At 39.6% G+C, this 27,836-nt stretch overlaps 1 protein-coding gene across 1 annotated transcript in view; it reads right to left on the reverse strand.

Moving 5' to 3' along the window:
* Window positions 1-206: 206 nt before the first annotated feature.
* The window catches only part of LOC126251935 (synaptic vesicle glycoprotein 2A-like), a 136,490-nt gene continuing 108,860 nt past the window's right edge, over window positions 207-27,836 (reverse strand). The window contains exons 8-11 of the mRNA XM_049952691.1: window positions 26,325-26,680; window positions 17,255-17,414; window positions 10,149-10,276; window positions 207-3,683 (exon numbers count right to left, since the gene is read on the reverse strand). Of these exons, the coding sequence (XP_049808648.1) occupies window positions 3,616-3,683; window positions 10,149-10,276; window positions 17,255-17,414; window positions 26,325-26,680 (712 nt within the window). The 3' untranslated portion in view covers window positions 207-3,615. The remainder of the gene's footprint in view (window positions 3,684-10,148; window positions 10,277-17,254; window positions 17,415-26,324; window positions 26,681-27,836) is intronic.

Genomic DNA, 27,836 nt, shown 5'->3' on the forward strand with positions numbered 1-27,836 from the left:
ATACAAAAACTAACAATATGAAGGGAACTGGAAAGACTAAACTTAACTAAATAGACAGTAGTTGCCAATTGTAGTGCTAATTTCATATATTCAAATCTTTTCCAACTGCACAGCTGATACAAACCTGGGATAATGACAACCATCTTCAACATCAAGACTCATCACAAAATTCTTCATTTTGCATAATTAAATTTATTTCAGTCAATGATAAAAAAAAATACATGACATTTTGAGACAATTTATATTACATTATGTGAAATACATCAAATCTCAAAATAATACTAATCTAAAAGTCATAACAACTTTATGAAAATTTCACAAAGTAAAACCTTTACAAACAGGTATATTAGTACCCTTGACATTTAAAATTGAGATTGTAACATGAATGTCATGATTGTCATTGTTCCCTACACCTAGTAACATTTGGGTACAGAAGCAGGCCCAAATTCCCTCCATAGGAGGACAAGAGGGTATCTTTATAAAAAAAAAAACATGATCTCATTTATTGTGGTTTGTACTTCTTGAGACTAGAGCATTTTTTTTTAAATGCATCAAAGTTACTGGTTTTAACAACTTTAACATGTAAAGATAATGTAATTACTTACTTCAAGGTACAGTATATTGGCAATGTTAGATTATGGCTTTCACTGTTTACTTAGGTAGTAGAAAAATGTGTGTTGTCTGACTGTGATGAATTACTTCACAGGGCAATGTTGAAAGCATGCATTCTGAATGTTACTTCAGAATCTTTCCACTGAAGTGAACCACAGTAATGTATATTTGATAATTATGATAAAATAAAATGAATTAAAGAACCTATCTTGAACATGCCAGTCATATGCCTTGAGTGACATCACTTCAGATCTGGTTGTGTAAACTGAAGTAGGATAAAAGTAGTCTATATTGTAAGAAAAATTTGTATAAAAATTTACTGTCTATCCACCAGGTTAAATAATTATTACTAGAGAATATAAAAGTATTGTAATTTTGAAACAAAAGTGTTCCATTTTTCGGTACCTCTGTAAATGTTAAAACACTCACAAAAAATATTAAATTTTAATTCCATCATGTATTTTTCCTGAGAATGAAAATATTTTTACTTTCTGTAAACTGTGCGTAGCCTAGTGGCTGCTGACAAAGGGCACTATGCTGAAATTCACCATTAGGCTACAGCTTCTTTTCAAAGAGGAAGCTCTCAAAAGTCATGACAAAAGGGGTTCAAAGTTAGATGGTTTGAAATAGAAGATCTAAAATCAACACGTTTCTACTGCTAGGTAGATGATACATTTACCATGTATATGTTGACGTCTGTTGATCGGTGTGCTAGTGAGACTAAAAGCTGATGGCAAGTTGGAACACAGTGTGTATAGAAGATCTACATGCACTGATTTATATTTACATGCACATAGCAGTCACCAAATGATGGAAACTTCTACACATTACTTCATGTAGTAGGTAGTATTCAGAGTAAAAATATCTTACCAGCAGTGTTCAAACATTTAAAGGTAACATTTACACACCAAATATAACACACTTTGTGGCAGCAGTTTCCACATCACAACAGGGTAATGAATACCCCACGAAAGCCTAACTGCACTGCATTCATGTGCAGTGTGTTCAAGAAATTCAGGAGGATCCTAGAATGATATCAGGTGTTTTTTCCCAACTTCCAAGGAGCAGGAAATGATTAGGATTTATGATAGATGACTTTGTTCTCTACAAGCCTAAATTTTATCATAGCCTCCGCCAATATTTTAAAATGTATGTAGGTCAAATGTTAGGTAAATTTCAGATATGCAGAGCACTCTTTAAAAGCTGATCTTGCCGTTGATGATAAAAGAAATAATGAGACTCAAATTATCCTTTTCTCAGACTTTTTTGCTTAGTAAGACAGGGATATTAAGTTTTCAGTACAAAGTTGCAATTCAACTGATTAGTACCACACACATTGTGTCAGCCAATCTTTTGCCATTGCAACTGACACTTTGGGGTGGGAGTAGAACACATTTATGCAAGCTCACCCCCACTGGACCAGCTCACTATTTATAGCAGTCACCTGATAATAATAGGAATTCTCACTTCTAAACAGTCATGCAGAACCAAACACATGCCCAACAGAACATCAAACAAAAATCAAAGGACAGTGGTCAGGAAAATTATTCTTGTATCATTGTTCACATTTCCGTCAGTTATCATATGCACTAGCTTCGCCTTCAGCTGCATAGTGTCAGTACTGAAATGAACATAGAGAATGAAAGCAACAGTAGAAATATGACAGTGGTATATTTGTTAGTAGGAAAGTGAATTATAATGTACCTGACAACAATAAAGTCATTAAAGAGAGATTGGTAATCTCACCCTCCTGTAAACAGATTTTCTTATCCTGGGGCATGTAGAGAAGTTAGCTCAAACAGATGGGGAAGTTAGGGTATGTCCCTTAGGACTCTAAAGTATAAAAATCAACAGACATTAACAAGATTTAATGAATTAAAGCAGAAAATAAGTTAAGAAAATAAGTTTCAGTGTTGAGTATGTTTTTGTAACCTTGAGTTTTGCTCATTGCATTGTAGTATTTATAATCTACTGCTCCAGAGTTTTCAAAGATTTCACCTCCACTTATAATAATCTGTAGCCTTAATACATTATTTTGTCTCCTAGCCTCTACAATATTCAACATCCTCTTAAAAACCGTAAAGGTGGTATCATGTTTTATATCTTTCTGTAAGGCAGTAGTTATTTTCCTACATTCACTGAATCCAATCATTTTATTTCTACACTACAAATGGTTCAAATGGCTCTGAGCACTACGGGACTTAACAGCTGTGGTCATCAGTCCCCTAGAACTTAGAACTACTTAAACCGAACTAACCTAAGGACATCACACACATCTACGCCCGAGGCAGGATTTGAACCTGCGACCGTAGCAGTCGCACGGTTCCGAAATGAGCGCCTAGAACCAATCGGCCACTGAGGCCGGCTCTACATATGCTCCTAAAATTTATTTTGTTGTTTGTAATGTTTGACAGATTAGAAAAATTGACAGCAGCCATGACATTTTTCTGACCCCATGCCCCAAGTTCAATGATGTCCTCAGACTGAGGATGACACTGTGGTCAGTCAGTAGCTTTGGACCTTCCGAGGTCTGTTGGATGGAATTTAATTTTAGTTTCAGTCTGTAGTGTTTGCTCCTGCTTCTATTAACAGGCATTGCTTGGTTCCATTATCATTAACCACATTATTCCAGTGATACACCAATGAAAGTTTAAGAACACTCTCAAGTATATTTTTTCTTGCTTTCTCAGCTGTCTTTGCAGCTACAGTTAATGTTACACTTCATGACAATTCATTTCCTTGAACCATTTCACCATTTTTCATGTCTACCCACATCTCCTCATTCTCAACAATTATGAAAATGTTAAAGTAAATATAAGAGAGATTTTATCACAGTTTTTGCATCTCATACGGTATAATAAATGAAAATGATAAATATTATTCCAGATCAAGTTTATGATGTTTCGTACTGTTTATCTGTGATGACATTCCATACAGACTTTTAGGCATCAACAGAAGGGTCACTGTCATATCTCCATAGTACAGGTGTTGGTCACTGACATATTACTGTAGTACAGGTGCTGACATATCTTTTGGATGGTTTGGGAGAGTCAGCGCCAGCAGTCCACAACCTGCAGATAGAAACCATCAGATAAGTAATTTTGTGGAGAGATGCATTTTAGTTTATTTTCTATAGACACATATTTTTAATGTAATTATGGAAATTCATTTATCTGTACAACTCTCTAAAGTGACATTATGAAGTAATTTTTATAGAAAAGCATAACATCTTTGCCAAATCTATCACTGTGTGGTGGAGTTCATGGGTAGAGGATTTGTTGATCACAATGGGAACATAAATTTAAACTAAACTACTATGCTATTCTTCAGGACACACTTATACTGACTGGTACTTTGTTCAGTACCATGACCTACCCCAGATGGCACTAGTGAGGCGAAGTAGTAGGAGGCAAGGGGAAGGTAGGAATAAAGGGAATGCACGGACAAGAGCAAAATAATAAGACAGTAGTAGAAAGTGAATAGGAATGTGGTGCCATCCTAGAGTAGACAAGAGCATCGATGTTTTTCATAAATTTATAAATAATCAGGGAAGTCAGTAAGGAGTAGAGGGATATCATTTATATTGCCATGTCAAAAAAAGTCCATAAATAAAGAGACATGCATCCAGTAAATTCAGTAGAACATATTTTAAATAATTGTCACTACACAAAATGTATATCAAGTTTTCTCAAGCTAAATACAATGATTCTCTTTGTGCAATGACTCAGCAATATACAAAAATTCCATGTATATCCTTGTCATTACTAGTGCAAAGTCTCATGAGTGAAATGTATATGAAACAAAATACTTTGCTTAATATTATTAAACTGTGATGAAATCTTGCTACTATTATGTTCCTAAGATATTGACAAAAAGTTATGGAGTTGCTATATTTCTACACACTGTATATGAAACAGAATAAAAATCAGTAATAAATGCCTGTACTTGCTTTCATGCAAATGTAATCTTTAGAAGTGATATAAACATTAAGTGGGAATTAATTTTAGTTACTTAATACATTTTGGATATATTATGCTGTTCTGTCTACATTCAGACCATTTAATATCAATACCCCTCACTTTTTAAATACAAAAGTGAACTGTTGTTAGAAGATACCACAAATAATATGTTCTTTATCTTAACACTGCATTTGCAATACATTATTCTTATATTTAAAGAATGGAACACCTGGGCAGAATATTGAAAATATGAAAGGATGGAGTGCTACTCACCACATAGAGGATGTGTTGCAAGGCAGACATGCCCATTACATTGGAAAAAACTTGGACAACACAACTCACACACATTCACACAAGCACAACTCACACACATGTGGCCACTGTCGCTTCCGGGAGCAAAGGCCTTAGTGCCAACTAATGGCAATGGTCTTGTGACATTTGATGAAGGACAGTGGCTGAGTTCCAGCATGGAGGTACTTCTCCTTCAGATAAAATACATTTTAAAACTGTAGTGACAAAGTGACAAAAAAAGTCACAGGAGTGTGCAGGATACTGGTTGATCAGAAATTAAACATGTATAAAATAAATGGTATTATAGACACACCATAAGAAATAATGCAGTTTTATTGCTGGCCAAAAGCATGTATGATGGCAAATTTCACTTTAAAAAGAGTTTTCCTGTTGCCTGTGTGACACAAAATTGTGCACAAATGCACCCCCCCCCCTCTCCCCACCTCTCCTCAAACACACAGGAGGGCTAGATTATGAAAGAAAACAATCCTACTCCTCCTGGAGAATATACCCTTCCACAAAGACACACAAACAGAAACATTAACTGATTTAAAGTCCAAACACTGGCAATATCCATCCAGCTTACCATATTTAATAATATGCTTGATGAAGCATGTATTGTGCGATGGTAATAACCAGAGATGGAAGGATAGTGTCACCACATCAGGGCAAGAATCATGTTGTGGATCACATGACCAGGAGCTGGGTAATAATGCAACAAATGTGCCTTGGAGCCATATAAATAACTGTGAATTTTGAAGCAGATTCATTCAGAGTCCAATTGTACCACCATGATGCCAGGGCTGTGCTAAATGGTAAGACAACTGGGCACTGCCAGTTGCAGCCATTGGTTCAGGACCGGGTCATGGCAGCTGCCTCCCACACTAAATCCACCATGTGTAGCTTCAATACGAAGCTGACCTCCTGTCCATGCCTGGTACTACCAGGCTCCTGCTAGGGCAGCAGCGTATGTCACTTGCATGGCACTCTTCCCTTCTCACTGTGGAGTATGTGAGATTGGCCTGAGTCACCTGAGTGTGGGCATTCTGTAGCAGAACACAGACACAACACAAGAAGGAGAATGCTGCTGACATCAGGGCTTTGGTCAACACCAAACATTCTCTCACAAAACTCTCTCCATTTATTATAATCATGGTCATGAACCTTCTGCATGATCATAGTTCTCTAAGGATGAAAATGTAACTCATCCTTTGGGATGCACTGCAGCGAGTGAAGAGACAACCCCAGAGTTGGAGCACGCTGCCTAGTGGAGTGGGGAGGACTTTGAAGAAAAGATGCTCTCTTAATTATTGACATTTTTCTTCATTCGAACTATGTGAAAATGACCAGGTGACATCTACTTCATGACTGATCCAGTTGTGGGAAAAGAGGCAACCCAACACAATTTTGTCTTGCAATCAGGTATTGAACAGTTTTGATGAACATTGAAGTGCGTATGGAAATGCCATTCAACTGTGATCGCAGACACATCACTTTTGAAGGAATGTTCAACAGCGAAAACATGGTGACGCATGGTCCACTGTGCCATTGTTACTGAAACTGCCTTAACACCCAAAACAACAGGTCTCCCATCCTGCCATTCCACTCTCACCACTGATGCTATGCAAGTCTAATCCACACATTCTTTTTGCAGGATCTGTATAATACTAAATTTAACATATAAGAAATTATATTTAAGGCATCAATATACAGACTGATATAAAAACATTTCTGGGTTTTTCCTTAAAAATGGAAAATGCTGTAAGTTAAACAGGGTGTTTCAAAAATGACCGGTATATTTGAAACGGCAATAAAAACTAAACGAGCAGCGATAGACATACACCATTTGTTGCAATATGCTTGGGACAACAGTACATTTTCAGGCGGACAAACTTTCGAAATTACAGTAGTTACAATTTTCAACAACAGATGGCGCTGCAAGTGATGTGAAAGATATAGAAGACAACGCAGTCTGTGGGTGCGCCATTCTGTACGTCGTCTTTCTGCTGTAAGCGTGTGCTGTTCACAACATGCAAGTGTGCTGTAGACAACATGGTTTATTCCTTAGAACAGAGGATTTTTCTGGTGTTGGAATTCCACCGCCTAGAACACAGTGTTGTTGCAACAAGACGAAGTTTTCAACGGAGGTTTAATGTAACCAAAGGACTGAAAAGTGATACAATAAAGGATCTGTTTGACAAATTTCAACGGACTGGGAACGTGACGGATGAACGTGCTGGAAAGGTAGGGCGACCGCGTACGGCAACCACAGAGGGCAACGCGCAGCTAGTGCAGCAGGTGATCCAACAGCGGCCTCGGGTTTCCGTTCGCCGTGTTGCAGCTGCGGTCCAAATGACGCCAACGTCCACGTATCGTCTCATGCGCCAGAGTTTACACCTCTATCCATACAAAATTCAAACCCCGCAACTCCTCAGCGTCGCTACCATTGCTGCATGAGAGACATTTGCTAACGATATAGTGCACAGGATTGATGGCGGCGATATGCATGTGGGCAGCATTTGGTTTACTGACGAAGCTTATTTTTACCTGGACGGCTTCGTCAATAAACAGAACTGGCGCATATGGGGAACCGAAAAGCCCCATGTTGCAGTCCCATCGTCCCTGCATCCTCAAAAAGTACTGGTCTGGGCCGCCATTTCTTCCAAAGGAATCATTGGCCCATTTTTCAGATCCGAAATGATTACTGCATCACGCTATCTGGACATTCTTTGTGAATTTGTGGCGGTACAAACTGCCTTAGACGACACTGCGAACATCTCGTGGTTTATGCAAGATGGTGCCCGGCCACATCGCACGGCCGACGTCTTTAATTTCCTGAATGAATATTTCGATGATCGTGTGATTGCTTTGGGCTATCCGAAACATACAGGAGGCGGCGTGGATTGGCCTCCCTATTCGCCAGACATGAACCCCTGTGACTTCTTTCTGTGGGGACACTTGAAAGACCAGGTGTACCGCCAGAATCCAGAAACAATTGAACAGCTGAAGCAGTACATCTCATCTGCATGTGAAGCCATTCTGCCAGACACGTTGTCAAAGATTTCGGGTAATTTCATTCAGAGACTACGCCATATTATTGCTACGCATGGTGGATATGTGGAAAATATCGTACTATAGAGTTTCCCAGACCGCAGCGCCATCTGTTGTTGAAAATTGTAACTACTGTAATTTCGAAAGTTTGTCTGCCTGAAAATGTACTGTTGTCCCAAGCATATTGCAACAAACGGTGTATTTCTATCGCTGGTCGTTTAGGTTTTATTGCCGTTTCAAATATACCGGTCATTTTTGAAACACCCTGTATATGCACTGTTCTCCAGTCACTGCAGCAGTGAACATGACACCAGTGACCAGGTATTTGTAATCACTGCTTTGTGCATCACCACATAAACTTTGTTTTGTAAGTTTCCTAACTAACAGAAAGGTGATTAAATAAGTTTTGTTCTTGAACTCTTGAAGTACTGCTGCTTAAGTGAGAGTACAGGTAGCAATGCTTATATGAAACACTCTTACAAAGATTTCCGACAGAAATATTCAGAAAATGAGATGTAACTGATAAAATTGTTCTAAGTGGGACTTTCATATTTCTAATATTGTTCTTGACAAAAGTAACTGTAAAACTTTATCACAGTTGAATCAATCATTTACAAAAAAAAAAAGATTATTTTATTTATTGAAAATTACATATTTTTATTTTATTTTGCAAAAGAAATTTCATGCAACTTTGTTAACAAGTGTTGCAAAAGGAAAAGTTTGTAATGTACTGATAAGTTTTATTGGGTACATCCATTTCATAAAATTAGTTGCAATTTCAAATTGAGTGTTGTTATGGAAGAGGGAGCTTTATTACAAAATTGATTCTTATTTAACTACCTTTCACAGGTAAAACTTCAAGTAGGGCAAGCAACATTTTAAAGGCAAAGGGTTTCTCTGTCGTTGTCTAAGTTCCAATGACAGCAGGTAGATGTTTATTCAGTTCAAAAGATAAACAACCAGCCATACTGAAAAGTGAGGTTTTTAAGATCATCTGCCAAATTGTCAGTCTTGCTATATTGAACAGAGTAGGATGTCATTCTGCAGTAGACTCAGAGAACACTACAGAAGCCAGAGATTGAAAATGTCAGATTCATCCTTTGCTTAACATTGTTTAAAAGAAAATTACAAATACATAGTAGATATAGAAGTCCTACCCATAGAGGAAAGTATGCAAAGCTCACTCAGTTCAAAATGTTAAAAATTAAGAAACAAATGTGTGTATCCCCACATTTATTACTGAATGAACACACTCAGACTACATTACAGCTCCTACACAAGAGGAGAACCTCAGTGCTTTCATTAATGAGTAGATAATAACAAAAAATTCCATTCCAGTGCATAGCTCTATTCAAGTGAATGTTCAGTCATAGTGTACATTCTCTCTTAATGAATTTTGTAAATCCATTATGTCATTATATCAATACTGACAACAGAGGTAACTTTTACAGTTTAAGCCTAGAATCAATAGACTAAGAAGCTGAGATGTTGATCTTTGCTTGGTCTTCAGCTTTGGGATTAGTTATGTACTAGGAAACGACTTATAACCTGGAACCTAGGTCACACGATAATAAGTTTGCGAAACAAGACTAAAAAAGTGTTTCATTTAGTTAATGCAATATACGTGACTTATTTAACCATGTTAATAATGAGTTTTGAGAAAAGTAGTGTTTGTCCGTTGTCTTTTAGTTAACTCCAACACTTTGATATGATTTGTAATTCCAAATTTTCATTTTTCTTACTTCAATAATTTAATGAATTTGAAGTGGAAGGGTCCATCATGGATACAATATTGGTCACAATATATGATTTGTAAAAATGGAAATTCAGAACTTTCAATGCTCATTGCTAAAAATTTGAATAAAAATTTACTTTTTTTAAAAGTAATATTATGTAAATGCTCATTAATGGTATGGAAATGAACAGCAGTTGAGTTGAGAACATGTTAATAATGTATACAATGCAATGGATTATTTGGTATGATTTACATGTGGATGGAAAGAGAAAAGTTTCCCTGTGTATTGACCAGAGTCATTTTTGTTAGTACTTTTTATTTATTAGTAGCTGCTTCATGAGTTACTATACTCATACTGCAGTTTCGTGTTCTTTAAGAATTTACTCTAAAATAGGTTTGTTGTATCCAATGTTAGTAATATGCTTTCATTCATAATATGTATGCAAATGACAGTGCTCATTTCTTCCTGTGCATTTTCTCTTTTACGGTAACTTACTTACCAATCACAATACCACTGAGAATGAAGAACACTGATGAACAGGAGATCTCAAGTATAGAACCAATGAAGACACTTCCAAGTGCGGTTCCAAGTCGGCCCATCATAAGTGACAGACAGACTGCCATTGCCCTGTAAGCATCATTTTTCCAAATTAAAATTGCTGTGGTATAAATGTATTTTTTTACTCTGAGCAACAAATCACAGATTTTTAAGTGAGTATGTAAATGAAGATAAATCCATATTTGATAATATCTCTGTGCATAACTAAAGTTAACTGATATTTTATACCTTACAGTAGCTATATACACTAGCATGGCAACACCAGGAAGTGTACGTGTAACTGAAAATAAATTTTTACTACAGATTAGATATGAGGTCAATACTACTAACGCAAACAGAACTGTACATTATCTCTGACAGAAAATTCAGTATGGTGTGATCCCTCCATAATAGTAGCCTCTAAATACTGTGATGAATTGAAAGAGGGCCTGGAGCTGTTGCTCTGGAACTTCCAGTACGCTGTTTTTGAGCGAGTCCCTGAGACATCAGTAGTGGCTGTCAGAGGATCTTTAAGTTGGCAACCAGCCATGTTCAATGGGCATGCATTTAGTTTTCATAATTGCAGTCTGTTATCTGAGAAGCTAAAATAGGCCAAATATTCACATTTTCATTAATAAATAAATTATTTATTGCTGGTACTAATTTAAAAAGAAATGCTAAAATTGCAACTAGTTTATACCTCTACAGAACTACAATAATATCTCTTATACTACTTAAGTACTACAGATTCTGTTAGATCTTTGTTCATTTATCAGCATGCATCTAATCCGTAGATGTTCAACAACCATTGTCTGCCAAATTACTTAGGCGTAAGGCAACACATCAGCAGTATTTCCACTAGAACAAGCAATTACATGATCACTGTAACATCTTAGAACCCACACTTCCATGATCACTTACAAAAAGACAATCTAAATTCTTGAAAAAACATTTCATTCAATGGTCACCAGCCGAAGTTGTCTTCTCTCCAGCTGTAGAGTATGTTGCCTAGCCTGAATGTTCAATACAATAGAACAGAATAGAATATTTATTCACCTCTTGACATGTTTACACGCAGTCAGAGTTGTCATATAAAATTTATATACGAGGGCTATTCCGAAAGTAAGGTCCGATAGGTCGCGAAATGGAAACCACGGTAAAAACCAAAAATGTTTTATTTGCAACAGTTAGATACACCTTGCAGCTACTTATCTCCATAGTCGCCGACCCGACTTAGACGTGTATCGTAGCGTTGTACCAACTTTCCCATACCCTCGCTATAGAAGGCAGCCGCCAGTGCTCTCCGCCAATTCTCTACGCTGGCCTACGGCTCGTTGCCTTGTGCCGAAATGTTGTCTTCATAACCAGCGGTTCATGTGACCAGAGCTGAAACTCAGAGGGAGACAATTACGGGCTGTATTGTGGGTACTCTCACATTTCCATTTGAAAACGATGCAGGAGCATCTTCATTGCCCCTGCAGAATGCGGCTGAGAATTGTCTTGAAGACGAAACAGCACGACAGTTATGTAATGTTAGCTGCATAGCTTCAGGGGAAATTTCTCACCAGGCCCCCGTACTTGGCGGCAGACACTATTTTCTAGACATCTTTACGCACTCACTGCGAGCTCAGAAATGAGAAGAGCGACGTGATGCTAACTGGGGTTATACTAGAGACACTACCCAACACATCTGTGCAAAGCTTTATCGGATTTTCATAGTCGTTTCCATTTCGTGACCGATCGGACCTTACTTTCGGAATAGCCCTCGTACATTTATATTACAACATTACAGTGTTTTTCCCTGGAACCTTAAATAGTATGTTACAAGGAGGCTTTTACCTAAGTAACTACTTTAGGAAAGCACATTGTTATTCAGACTGATCAGTTTTTGCAAACCTAATACAGCATGCCACAATGAATCAGCATATCGCATTAATATCTTTGTATCCATATAATCTGTACATAATTATAATAATCATAAACTTTATCTGTGTATTGCCTCATAGATACTCATAGCTTCACAAAATAATACAATTTACAATTTTGTATACTCTCATTTCAAAACTCCAAGTGAATTCCATCACTGTATAGAAGGCTTTACTTTTCACCCACTTTGTTATTATGCTTTTAAATTTATTGGAGGGTATGAGTGGGCATTTTTATGTAGTGTGTTAAAATATATAAGACCAAGATATTTAGAGCTAGTCTGGCATATGGCTTGTCAATTTAATATCTATTTATAATGTTATGATGGCTTTTTGACATCCTAAGACCAAAATTACTGAGGTTTTCCTTTAGTGTATAATAGGCAACTGCAAATATATAAACTAGTTACGGTCATGATATAGCGTGATTTTTTCCACCATGTACAAACTCTATCAGTGAGAGGATATGAAATAAAAAAGATCTAATGAACTTATGTCTGGAAATATATGGTTTCCATGCTAGAGACTATTTTTCCATCATACTTTGTTATAGAGACCCTGGTGTAATATGTGCTGTACCATGCAGCCACATTTACAGTACGCATGGTTTCCTCCCAAAGGGTGGTACTGTTCCTCATACATCATGCCCTAGCACCCTTTCCTGCGATAGTAACTGATAGTGTTGTGCCTGATTCACTTTCATTGCTGACTCACCCTGTAGTGGATCTGATACAGTGTTGTACACAATGATTCCACATTCAAACTGAGAGCTTACCGACATGATGTTTACTTACGGAAAGGCAAATGGCAATGGGCGGCAGGAAGCAAGGCTGTATCAGGAGACCTATGCACACTAACAACCACCACAGCATTCAACATTTGCAACAGTGTTTAGAAAATTGTCTCAGACAGGGCCATTTCAGGAAGCAGGAAATCATGAAGAATGTACCTGAAATGTTCAGACATCAGACTTGGAGGAAAATGTGATGAACACTGTGGAAGGCTGCCACCATGTCAGTACTAGGCAGTTGGCCCGCCCCTACAGGCAAAGGCAGACAACCGTGTGGAACAATTCTTACTACAGTTATCACTTACAGCGTCTGCAGAGCTTACTAACAACAGACTTTTCACATCGGGAGCATTTTGTTACTAGTTTCTTCACTAGACAACCACAATTCCGGGATTTGTGTCATCCATCCTACTCACAGGTGAGGCCACCTTTACACATAGTGGTATCTTTCACAACAGTCATCTGTGGGATGGTATGCAGAAACTTCATGGTATGGTGACAGTGACTCATCTGCATCGGTGCAGCCAGAATGTGTGTGCCAGATAATTGGCGGGTTATTTTTGGACCAGTCTTCCTTCCACGTCGTCTAACAGGCCGGAACTATTGGCGTTTCTTGCAGGTGTCTATAGCTCCCCTGCTGGGAGCAGTGCCACTGATGATTCGAAGCGTTATTCGTTTGCTACATGATGGTGCTCCAACCCACTTCATGATTAGCAACTGGACGTATCTCAATCGTGTCTTCCCTGGACAAAGAATTTGATAGGGGGGGTCTAGTTGCATGGCCTACTCGTTCACTGGATATCAACCCATGTGATTTCTGGTTATGGGACCATCTCAAAAGTATTGTACATGCAGAGCAAATTCCAGATATGGAAACTCTGGAGCAGCGTATCCATGCTGCCATTGTACAGATACAGCCTGGACTATATTAATGTGTGGGACAGAACATGCTACGGCTCCGCATACTTGCATGGAAACCATTTTCAACACATACTGTAACTGTGGCTGCACGGTACAGCGTGCAGCAGACTGCAGTCTCTCTAACAATTTACGACTGAATAAATGGTCTCTAGCATGTAAACTTTGCATTTATCGGCATAAGTTCATTAGACGTTTTTTGTTCCATATCCTCTCATCGATCAGTCCTTAGAGTTCGTACTGGGTGTAAAAACTCACCCTATATTCATTACCTTGAAGTAGTGTCTACATAATTCTCGTGGTGTGTCATGCAATGCATCTGATGACTTTTTTGCCATTTAAATGCAGTCTTAGATGCAGGTGATTTTGCCTATAGCAAAATTCCATGTGTCGGACGGGAAATGAAGAAAGCAAGGTATGCACACAGCAGCAGAATTTCACTGACACAGCCTCTAAGTCACACAGCAAATAACTCGCTTGTGCGAGCCTGGAACATGACTTATCCATATGTGTATCCTAGCTAAGACTTTGATTAATACGGAATCTAATGTAGTTTCTTAAAGTAATTGCCTATGTAAAAACCTCCAGGTTGTAATGGTACTTGAATTACGTAACCATTATGGTACCTCACCTGAACCTCTCGATACTAGTAATATTCTACTGTATTTCTGTTAACTACTTAACATATTTCTGAGACAACTTTCAGATTTGATTTCATTTGTGATACATTGATATGTTTATATTGCAATGATATTATTCTTATGTCTATTCCTTCTTTTGTCACTATGATCTTTGACGTACTTTGTAACGTCTAGTAAGAAACAAAAACAACATATTATGTAGTAATTAGAAAATTAGATGTATCATATTGTGTCATTGTATAAAATTATGTATTTTTTTTAATTATTTATTTTTGAGAACGTCTGCGTCGGCGAGTAATAAAACCGACACAGAAGATAAATGTTAAACAGAGATTAAAAAAGGAACTAGTATATAATACGTGTTGAATATGAATGTCTTTGTCTTCTTAACTTGGAAGTTGTGCGAGTAAGATCCCCTGTGTTGTCGTAGAGAACGCTAATGTAGCATTCTTTTGTCGAGACTAAGCAATGTACGCCATTACGTGTGAATTCACAAAGGTCTGTAATCAGTGAGATATTTAAATGTTTAAATAGAGTTGTTTAAATGAAAACTTGTATTATTAATTGTTAAAGCTTGCTTGCCTATTATCCCATCCTGTTGAGACATTTTTCAGTTATATAAATATTATCTGTGGTGCTGAGCTGCGTGGAGAACGAAGAGCCGCTGCCGCGGCGTATTTAAACGACTTACAATATAGTCGAGCATACCGCAAGGAAGCGGTAAAATAATAGTAAAATAATATTATTTCTTTTAGCTCCCAGACTGGCAGTGCAGATCAGCAGATTTTATGATGTGTTGCAGGTTGACGCGGGCTGCTGATAGGATATAGTACCAAGTACAAATAAGTTAATGTACCTTCAGAATCTGATAGGAATCTTGCTGTGCTCCGTTCTGGTCTGGCAAACTTTATAGTGACAACGTATTTTTTTTAATGAGAGTCTCATGTTCTTGGGCTAGTCGTGGTATGAAATAGTATTTTACCGAGAAATAAAATCCACTGCAAACTTGTGTTTTTGAACGATCATACGAACTGTAACATCAGTGTTCATAACAAAGTAATTTCAATTTTCAATAACTATGAAGTAGGGAAGATATATTGATTCTTAGCATGAGTTACAGTTACAAAAAAACGTTCCTTTAATTATAGGCCAGATACAGAACAATAATACTTCAATATATATATATATATATATATATATATATATATATATATATATATATATATATATATATATATTATTTTGCTAAAAGGTAATGATGATAAAGAAATTCAAAGCACAGCAACGCAAAAAGTATTTCACGTAACTCTTTTCATATATGCGTTGGTACGCTAATAATAATAATAATAAAAATAAATAAACAAAAGAGCAACAATTTGCAATTCGCGAGTTTACGTGAAACTGTCGCCCAAACACGCGGGGCCCGAATTTGCAGTGGCCACAAACATAAAATTTTATGTATTTTTCTTTCAGTGTCTATTGTTATGTATGTATATATATATGTATTTACTGATAAATGTATGTATGTATATCATGATCAATGCCATGTATTAATGAATGTGCAAACACTCTTTCATGACAAAACGTACTACTGCAAGCGAGTCTGAGAAGACGATCCTGATAGTACTGAGAAACTGTAACGACTACGTAATCCGGGGGCAGCCGAACCCCGAGATCAGATAAACTAAAGGTAAGACTACAGTGTAGTTGTCCTGTTTGTAGAAGTTGAGCTCCAGTGAAGTGATCTCATTTCGCTAGTGGTGTGCATATTGTGCGTAGTTTGATGTTAGTGTTTGTGACAGGACAAAGTTGATGGTAGAACTTGTAACTGATTTTTGGGCGCGTAAGCGATTGTTAGTTAGTTGTGGAGTTGTTAGAGAGTCGGACCTTGAGAAAGTCAAGTCTCGGACGTCATGTTGGAAAGACGCGTATTGTAGTCCGCTTATAAAATGTGAACTTTAACAGTGACTGTGAGGAAGATGTTTTCAAGTATGTTTTGTATTGTGAAGTGATGTTTTGTGTCACGTGATATTGCAATAAAAGCAATTAAAAGGAAGTGTAACTTAATTTCGGAGTGCTGATTATTTTTTTACATCACCATTGTCCAGCAAAAGTGTAATCTTCAAGGATGGTTTGTGAAGCGCATCTACATAACTTTTGAATATAGCAGAGTAAAACCTAGGCCTCTTTGCATCCGAGCTTGGAATCATAATCACCTAGATTTTCAACGATTGAGCCATGATTATACGACGAGACCAGCGTGGGAAACATAAAAAGATGAGTGCCTAGTTTTTTTATTATTACATGAAATGACTTTATTAACTGTGCTCTAATAACACCTGCCATATAATATGACTGTTGTTGCCCGAAAATGCAGTATTTAGCAGCGTGAGCAACACCACAATCGTTATTAAATGCTGACCTTTGTTGTGGTAAGGTTGTTAGAAGGTGACATAATTGTCTCCGCAATATCCTTTCTTTCAGGAGTGCTAGTTCTGCAAGGTTCGCAGGAGAGCTTCTGTAAAGTTTGGAAGGTAGGAGACGAGGTACTGGCAGAAGTGAAGCTGTGAAGACGGGGCGTGAGTCGTGCTTGGGTAGCTCAGATGGTAGGGCACTTGCCCACGAAAGGCAAAGGTCCGGAGTTCGAGTCTCAGTTCGACACCCAGTTTTAATCTGCCAGGAAGTTTCATACTGTAAACTGTTTCCTCTCCCGAGTTTCGTGCAACCCCAATTGTGCTACACGTATTTGTTTTTGCGATGTCACCTTGTCATGTGCACTGAATACACGGCATACCTTATCTGTGTAGGGAAGAGGTCGACGACGATGCTGTTGACGACGGATATGCACATGGTGGCGGGCGCCATGAAGAGGCAGGCCAGCGCGAGCACCGTGTCCTGGGAGCCGACCCAGTGCAGCGCGATGCCGCAGCAGCCCGACAACAGCGTGCTCAGCACTGCAAACACAGCACAGCGTCACTCAGAGTCACTGCTGCAGTTCACAGGGAATAAACTGCAAGGTTATGTATATACTGAAAGGAGGGATAGGGTGTGGAGTATCCTGGTCGATACTCCAAACTGCTCTGGCGTCAGTGCGCGATCTACACCTAAATTTTCGGATTATTTCTCTAAGCTGCAGTGTTAGCAGTGGAACTGTATTTGGTTCGGCCAACTGTACTTTCAACAGGTAATGGAAAGTGTACAGACGAGTAGCTGTGTGGCCCATTGAGAGGATAATGATGATGGTGAGAGGATAGATAAATTTCGAAGTTTGAGAGATCCTAATGAGTATCTTTTTTTATTTAAAGTTTCTGTGCTCTCGGCACTGATCATGAAAGAGCAAACGTGCTATATTGTTGCATGTACTTCATATGAATTGCCATTAAATAAGGTTTCGATTTTGTAAATCAGTGATCTACTTATGTAACAGTCACACTTTAACTTTCTGCATGTATTTCGTAATTTCTGTTTGAGGTATTCGTTGGCCTTCGTGCGATGTTTGAACGCAACGACAGATGCTCTGGTGTCAACACTGGCGTAGTAGTGAGTCCTCAACGCCGTACATCGCTCCACGGAATGCTTAAGGCCTTCCTTGGAAAACTGTTAAAAGGGATTTCAATTAGAAATTAGATAGATTCACTCCTTTACGATTTTTTACGTCAAAAATTGTATTCAGATACAGCAATAAACCTGTTTGTTACGTGCAAGTCTCTGACTGCTCGTTGAAGCAGGCTTGAGTAATATACGAGAGTATTTTGATAAGTCTGGTAAATTTCCGTGAAAGAATGGAACATTTTTGCTGCGCCTACATGGTTGGTAAGCTTGATTATTCCAAGGATCATATGAAGAATTTCAGCAATATACAGCGTACAATTGATTGTTGGCGGCCGTCTTTATTCACCAGTGGGTCGAGTGTGGCTGAATATGGAGAAATTAAACATTTTCGTTTGAAGGGATGAACTGCAGCACAAATCAAAACAGCATTGGATGAATTTCACGAGGACTCTGCATCGTCATTAAAGACCATTTCCTTTTGGATTAATGATTTTATACGTGGTCTGACAAGCACTGAAGACGAAGCGCGCTCCGGCCGTCCAGCTGAGGTAACCACAAAGGAAATCTTTTACAAAATCCATGATTCGGTAATGCAAGAGGGCCTGTAACAACAACGACGCTGTACTATTGTACATATAAATAATTTTTTTTCTTCTTATTTTTCGATAAACTAGTGTAATTGATGTTCTGATTTCATTTCATTATTGTTTCATGTCACTGTGTTAAGAAAACTGTAAACAAGTTTCAATGTGAATTTTAATGTTTATGTCAAATGTCAAGCAATATTGTAATAGAATTGAAATGTAACAAATGTTGAGACTGTTGTAAGATGTTTAAAATTGTGACTGTGCGTCTGGTCCATACGTAGGCAATGTGTTAGGATATGTAGAATGCAAAACCTCGGGTGAATACCCTGTCTGTAAGGGAGCGGTAAAGGTGAATGGCAGGCGAGCGCGGGAAAATGCACGCGGGCGCTGCAAGGCACAACGGGCTCAGTTAGTTGGAGTTTGGCACTGGTTTGAGCAACACCTTCTGGAGCGAGGAGGCTCTCCTGGAAGACGTAGCTTCACTGAGCCTCGGGTATGCCGTTCCAACGCCCACACAGCATGGCAAAAGTCCATAGGCACTAAATGGAAAAGTATTGCGACACAAAGAAGAATTAAAGTGCCCATACATCAAGGGCGATAGCTGTGGTTGTATGTGTGCTCTGTGCCTCGCCATTTCGCCGCCCGCCAACCGCCGCATCGATACAAGCAGGTTGAAACTTTTAGTACTGTATTCGTATGGACCATAGAGTGAACTGTTCAATAATAACCTAAATTTTACCAGAACTTTACCATCATTTAATTATCCTCACAACTAACCTAGACAGGGTCCTTTCCAAATGTTGTGCAATCCGAGTGTCCCGAAATGAAAAATTAAATTTTGTGTTAATAATAATTACTTGCAGACCTAGCTATGTTAGAATGGTGTTTAAAGAACTGTTTTGTTCATGAACCAGTAAATGAATAACGAAGGTCTAACGAAGTTGAAAGATAACTTTAATATTGATATAGTAATGAAGTTTAATTATTTCGAGACAGATATAAAGGTATTTAAATGAGCAGTAAATAAGATGAAAAGAGTAGTAACTTATATACTGGAAATCCTGAACGCATAATAAATTCAGTAATCAATTTTTTTAATACAGTGATCATAACAGTTTCAGGAACCCCTCCCCCTTTTAGTAATTTGAATTCTAAAGTGTTCTAAATTGGTTTGACCAGCAAAAGTTAAAGTCAATATAAAAGTCAAAATTTATCAGTATTTTATCTTTATCAAAATTGACATTTTGTGTGTGTCACGAAAGTGCTATTGCTAGGGTAACCTATGCCCGATTTTAATCAGATTAATAGACAGTATGAAGTTTTGTAGTATACATTATAGTGTAGTGTTATGTATTCATGGTTTTCCATATCAGTACAGAATGTGAAACTATCAGTTCAATAGATTTTCTGATTCTAAAATTCTACTATATTATGCAGTGTTACTACTTGTTGTTTTGCATGAATATATACCAACTTGTACAGTGAAGAAACTCAGTTAATGCCTAATTAGGCTGGCGACCGTATTATTATTAAATTGGTAGCATCTTCAGTGTTGCTTTTGGTCCATACTGACGTGTAATTGTATTTCGAACTTGCTTGACGGATCATTGTTATTACAGAATGGGTGTAAGTCTGATTTGCCACCATTCAGGTACGCGCGGTCGATATCTATACGAAAATCCTTTCTCATAAGGTGAACCCAGCTCACTTACCATAGTACAGGCTTTAATGAGTATTGTGTGCCCCACGCGCACGTTACACGCCGAAAAAAAATTGTGAGAGTTCTGAGACTGTAAGCATCTCAAATGAGCGAGTGCATTATATCCTGCAAGGGGAAAAGGCTACGAAGAAGCAGTATGCGAGGCGGGTGCCACCATTGCTCAGAGTCGATCAAAAGCGCATCCGGCACAACATTTCAGCGCAATGTCTGGCGGTGTTCAATCACAATCCGCAATACGTTTTGCACCGATTTATGCCTTTGGTGAAATCTGGATCCATCGTTACACACTGGAGTCAAAATGGCAGTCAAAACAATGGACAAAGGATGGCGAAAGATCATTTTGTCAGCTGGTAAGATGATGGCCACTGCTTTTTGCGATTCCCTAGAGATAACCCTAATAAATTACTTGCAAAAAGGCAGAATCATCACGAGACTCTATAGTACTTCATTGTTGGATCGTTTGAAACTTGCATTGGCTGGAAAAAGACCACAATAAACTGCTCTTTCACCAAGATGATGCACCATTCCACACACCAGGGATAACAATGGCGAAAGTGTTTTAATTGGTTTCTTGGTCACCCTGTTTACTAGACTAAGCTCCAATTGACTTCCTCATGTTCCCTGACTTGAAACTTTGGCTTGCTGGGAAGGAATTTTCATCAAATGGGGAAGAGATAGTTGCAGTCGAAGAATATTTTGCGCAGATCGACAGGACTTATTTTTCCGTTGTGATGAAAAAGCTGGACGATCAGTGGACCAAGTGTATATCCTTTCCACTTTTACCAGACGTATCAAACCACCCTCATAAGTACGTTTACAATTTGAAGAAATATGATGACGAGTGTTCTGCAGTGCGGGAAGACATCTAATTGTATCCTGTTTAAGACTGGCAGTGGTAGCAATGAGAAATAAACGTTTGCAAATATGCTGAGACGATTCTGAGTGGCCACAATATGCAAATGAACATGGATGGATTGTTATGTGAAAATATCGTCGGACAGCATATTGTGATTAAAGCGTAAATGTGGTTCAGTTTGTAATAACACATATCATTGAGATTGCTCCTTTCAATCCATGTTGATTCTTGTTCGATATACGAGGTGTGATTGGAAAGTTTTAAGAATGGATCCGCTACTGCTGACTGGTTTGGCGGACAGGTACATGGTGTGTGGGAAGTGAGTCGTTGCCCTGATCTTGAACACCCTCTGACAGGAAACTGCAGTTCTTGTATTCAGTTCGCTGTGGCAGCTGGTTGAGTGCGGGTCTGTTAGGGCTTGTTGCCGGATTCTGTCTGCGTGAAAATGGACGTAAAAACAGAGCAACGAGTTCGTGGAAATTTTGTTTTAAAACCGGGAAATCAGCTTCTGAAACTTACGAGCTATTAAAAACAGCTCTTGGAGATAATTGTGTGAGACAGTCCAAATTATTTGAAGATGAACCACGGTCCGGCCGTCTTTCTACCTCAAAAACGAGTGAAAGTTCTCTCTGATCGTAGACTTAAAATGTGGGAGATGGCTGATGAACTTAATTTAAGTTTCTATGCAGTTCTGTCAATTTTAAGTGAAGATCTGAACATGCGACGAGTGTCTGCAAAATTCATTCCAAAAGTGTTGTCAGGTAACCAGAGACAATACCAACTTGAAGTGCGCCAAGAACTGATTAATGAGACTAAAAATGACTCAGATTTGTTAAATAGGGTAATTACAGGTGACGAATTGTGGGTATATGAATATGATCCTGTGAAAGTAAAGTGCAGTCTTCGTATTGGAAGACTCCATGTTCACCGCGACCGAAAAAAGCACGGCAAAGTCGGTCGAAGGTGAAGACAATGTTGGTAATTTTGTTTTTTTTTTTTCGATTGTACCGGTATTGTGCATCATGAATTTACCCCTGAGGACAGATATTTAACCACGAATACTACAAATGTGTCCTTGACCGTTTGTGCGAAAAGGTGTGGAAGAAAAGGCCTGCATTGTGGAAAGACAGGAGTTGGGTGCTACACCATGACAATGCTCCGGCTCATCATGCCTTCTCCATCGTTGAATTTTTGACCAAATTCAAATTTCCTGTTCTTCAACAACCGCCATATGCCCCTGATTTGGCCCTTGTGGACTTCTACCTGTTCCCTAAACTGAAATTTCACTGAAAGGGAAGCGATTTGATTCGATTGAAGACATCCAGGCAAATATGGAGAGCGTCCTTAACACACTTCAGGAAAAAAAAAAATTCCAGGAATGTTTCCAAAAATAGAAACACCGTTGGAGTCGGTGTAATCAGTCAGAAGGGGACTATTTTGAAGCAGATGCATCACAGTAGCATGCAAGTACCATCATTGTACAATTCCAAGCCCATTCTTAAAACTTTCCAATCACGCCTCATACTCTTCTAACGGGAGGGTGACGTGCGCATACAAACTTTGGCTGCAAAAATCGCTTAATGTCCACTACGGGTTCGACTAGTCCATGTCTCTTACAGAGTATGTGATGACACAGTACTTGCTTCAGCTGGCTATTTCACTTATATCCTTGACGGGTATCCTTTAACTTTTAGAAAAGATGAGGCATAGTATTTTTTGAGCCAGTATTACCTGCCTGTAGAATGTAATGCATATCAGAGTCTGAGCTCGTATTGCAAGCAAATTGACTCAACAGCTAGTGAGAAATATCTCAGAATATAATCATTATTACATACCATCTGTATTTTCTCTGTACTGCAATCGTCAATGACTACTGCGCCTTGATTTACGTTCACAATTATTAAAATTCAGATTAATGTTACAAGTCTTTGCTGCGTGACACAATAATCTAGATACGTTCCTTAATTTTTTTTAGAACTGCATAGTACTTTCCAAAAAGAGTAAGCATTGTAAGGAGTGGGATATTGAAGCAGGTATCTGAAAGTTTTCTCAATTTCAGTTTCCTCAGTTGCTTTTACCAAACATAAATGTTCCGACACTGTGCAAAGAGGATTAAGCAATAGCTGTGCGTGCCAATGGATATCAGTCAGCGATGGCAAGAAATTGTAACACGAGAAGCACCGAGATGCCGATATTGCAAAGACTATCAATCATAGGGGCGATTGTGCAAAACATTGCGCGACCTGTGTGTTAGTGCAGTTGTCGATATAGACCAACAAATACAGTTACAGACATAACATGATACGATATTGGATGAGTGCGAATACTAACGTTTGTATTGCTCTGTAACATAGTTTTTGCAATAGGGAGCCTATGTAGTGCCATAAAAATCACCAATAATTACAAAATGACACCGCACGTTTATCATTCTCTAGTTTCCTAAGGGCCCTAAAGGGACGAAACGGTACATTACAGTATGGTTTATTTGCGATTCTCTTGTAAGGTACAGGTATTAAACGAATAATCTCGTTTTCCCATAATAAAAAAATTCCAGTAAACACCGGAAGACCTCACCTTTTTGCAGAAAGACGTGTATCTACTCAACAAAGGGGATTTCTGTTCGTTACACTTTCAGCCAAATAAGGGAATCTGGAACGCAGGAAACCTGAATGGAATGTAATACCTGTATTATTTAATATACGAAATAACATACCACAGCTGCAGCTTAAGAGAAAACGATACAGACGTCATAATAAATCGTCAAAAGCAATTAAATCACAGTCTAAAAACTATTTCCCGACACAGAAGAACCCCATTTCACAATTATTGCTAAATTTTAGCCGCAATAGGCAGGAATCTTTACAACATTCGCTTTGAAGCAAAAATTTACAAAATTATTCGTGTATTAGGAAGCTGAGTGAAGTGCAAGAATGGGTGAATCATTAGACTCCATAAAAGGTATTCAAGTGTCTAGCACAGCAGTTATATAATAAAAACACGCCGCAACAGAAATATAGGCTCCGCATACAAAAAATATATGTATACATATTCGCTTGATTTCAGCGGAATAACCTGCAAATATACATATATTCGGAAGTATTTCTTCATGAATAAGTCGTAGCTTAGATCTTCAAATGAGTGTATTTCGGCTGGTTTTATATATATTTAACGATAATTCATATCTCTTGGTGATTTATTAACGCACAATTATAGCATCCTCTTGATGACTGCACGAGACAAAGCCTTACGCCTCGCCTGCGCCCGTCAACACCGACATTGGACTGTTGATGACTGGAAACATGTTGGCTGGTCGGACGAGTCCCGTTTCAAATAGTATCAAGCAGATGGACGTGTATGGGTAAGGAGACAAACTCATGAATCCATGGACCCTGCATGTCAGCAGAGAACTGTTCAAGCCGGTGGAGGGTTTGTAAAGGTGTCGGGCGTGTGCAGTTGGAGTGATATGGGACCCCTGATACGTCTAGATACGTCTCTGACATGTGATATCTACGTAAGCATCCTGTCTGATCACCTGCATCCATTCATATCCACTGTGCATTCCGACGGACTTGGCCAATTCCAGCGGGACAACACAACACCCCACACGTTCAGACTTTCTGCAGAGTGCTCCAGGAACACTCTTATGAGTTTAAACACTTCCGCTGCCCACCAAACAACATTATTGCGCATATCTGGGATGCCTTGCAACGTGCTGTTCAGAAGAGATCTCCACCCCCTCGTACTTCTACAGATTTATGGACAGCCCTGCAGGATTCATGGTGTCAGTTCCCTCCAGCACTACTTCAGACATTAGTCGAGTCCGTGGCACGTCGTGTTGTGGCACTTCTGCGTGATCGCGGGGGCCCTACACGATATTAGGCAGGTGAACTAGTTTCTTTGGCTCTTCAGTGTATGACTGAATGCATTTGCAAAATTATATTATTGTTTGGCACATAGTTCAGGTGATATGACGTCATAAACACTAAGATCTGGTAGAAGACAGACCTGCCTGAGGTAATGTGTGATATTGGATCGTATCGGTGGCGGACTCTGGATGGCGAATGGCCACTACAATAGTTTAACTCCTGAAGGTACTTTGTATTTCATATATAACTGGAGTATCGTGGACGACCTTTAAATTTATTACTGCTGAGATAGTATCCACATACGCCGCTGAACGTACATATAAAATTACATCTTTGTACGACACTGAGCTGCAAATTCGTTAGGGATACAGGTGAAATATGCGTACAAATATGTGTGAAATATGTTAAACACATGTGAAATACGTCTGGCGTATGGCGGGCGAAGATGCGGATAAAAGCTCCTCCTAAACCCCTGGCTCGATCTCCACCAAACTTCGTACACATATTACATAAATCTGGAAAGCGTTACTGTGAGGGTAAGAAACAGCAATCCCTTTTGAGGTGGGGTGATAAAGTGGAGAGGGAACAGAGGCAGGAAGAGATGGATAGACAGAGAGGAGGGAAGGAGGAGAGGGACACAGATATAGAAGATGGAGAAAGATAGGAGGAGCGGGAAATGGAGGGAGAAATGGAAGAAGAGGAAACGTTGAGGGAGAGGGGGAGGACGAGATGGACAGTGAGAGGGGTGATGAAGTTGTAACGGGTGAGCAGGAGATAGAAGGGGCAAAAGGAGATAGAGGCCTGAGGAGGAGAGGGACAGAGGGGAAAAAAGCAGATGGACAGAGGAGTGAGGAACATGTGAACAGAGAGAGTAGGGAGGTGCATATGTACAGAGAGAGGGGAGAGTAAGAGATAGGCAGAGAGAGTGACAGGAGATGGATAGACAGTGGGCGGTAGAGGAGCTGGACAGAAAGAGGGGGTGAGGGAGAGAATGATACATATACAGAGAGGGGTGGAAGAGATGGGCGGAGAGAGGGGGAAAGAGGAGATGGACTAACGGAAATGAAATAAATACGCACCCGGACACTGCCTGATAGTTAGTGTACATATAAACAAGGGCATGTGTGTTCAGATGGCAGAAGAAAGATGGTAAGGTGCATCATCTTCACTTTCTGGAGGAAAAGGACCTCTTTCTTTTCCGTAGCTTGGTTAACTCACTCTTTGGATGGTTAGTCAGCTGCATGATACCGTAAGAAAGCAACAAATCAATAGCGAAGACTGACCCAGGAGGCGTTTCTTCCCAACGAAAGGTACGGCGTATCCGGCGAGTATGTAGGCGGCGGCCGTGGTAGCGCCGATGATGAGCGTGTTGCTGAAGACGCTGACGTCGACGTCGGCGGTGCAGCCGTCAGACCCCGGGGCGAGCGTGGCGAGGGCGGCCGGCGCGGCGTCCACGTCCACGTCTGGGTTTCCATCGGCGAGCAGCCAGGGCTCGAAGTAGCGCGCGGCGTGCGCCTCGGCGGCCGCGGCGGCCACCACCTGGCACACGGTCAGCGTCTCGTTGAGGGACGGGTGCGACGCCGCGTACGACGACAGCCGGCTGAACAGCTCCGGCAGCCACAGCAGGAACCCGTTCGAGCTGCGGCAGCGCAAAACCGTCGAGTGGGTATAAGAGTCTGAGATCGGTACTGTCTGTTTGCGCAATGCAGAGTGTCTTAAACCTTTTCGGTCAAATTTAAATAGGTGATAGTGGGTCCACAACCGATTACACTGAGACAGGAAACCAATACACAGCTTACACCGCATAACAACCACTTAGCTCATAGTAATTGTACAAAGCGATATCCGCCAGTCTCGACAGCCGCAGCAGCCATGTCTGGAGTGAGGACAATCCTCACGCCACCCACATCGCTGGCCACCGCCAACGCTTCTCTGTCAACGTATGGGCGTGTATTGTCAAAGATTACTTATTCGCTGCCCGTTTGACTGGTCCACTTTACATTGTGTTCCTGTGAGATGTACTGCCACAGTTCTTGGAAACTGTACCCCTTGTTGTACGCGAAAGGACGTGGTTTTAACACGACGGTGCATCAGCTCACTTGGATGGTAATATACATGAGCACCTGAACGAAGCGTTATGTTCATCATTGGACTGGAAGGAGAGGTCCTGTCCCACGTAGAGCGCGATCTCACGTCTCTGGACCTTTTCCTCTGAGATTATGCCAAGACGTAGAAACGGACGACGATCTGCCTCCTAGGGTCCAAGCTGCGTGTCTCTTGCCACAGATACCTTTGAGAGACTGCAGCAGAGCTTTGTGCGCTGTTGTCATGCATGCTTTGGCGGTCGTCACTTCAGACAGGTATTATAAGCTATGCTGTTTTTATGCGGTGTACACTGCCTATGTTCATAACACAATAAATATGCATTACCTACCACTCGTTCCCTATCTCAATATAATCTTTTGCGAATCCACTATCACCTGCTTCAATTTGACGCAAAAGGTTTGAGGCACCTTGTATGTATATTGACGAAGACTGCAGGACCTCACTCAGCATACTGCTTAGTACATTGTACCGCGTAAGTGCGATATTGCGCAATACATGGCACTTCCTGCCGATACAGCTAGAAATTCAAGTCGCTTCCAACGACTTTGCGCAAACAAGTGAGAAAAGGGAATGACAAAAGATTAGACAATGAGTTGGAAGATGTATAAGAGGCAGTGAAATGAAAACAAGAAAGACGGAAAAAAGATAAGTAATCCGTTTATTATTCCAAAAGTAATCGCCATAATTGA

Source organism: Schistocerca nitens, chromosome 1, assembly GCF_023898315.1.
Source record: "Schistocerca nitens isolate TAMUIC-IGC-003100 chromosome 1, iqSchNite1.1, whole genome shotgun sequence".
NCBI lineage: Eukaryota > Metazoa > Arthropoda > Insecta > Orthoptera > Acrididae > Schistocerca > Schistocerca nitens.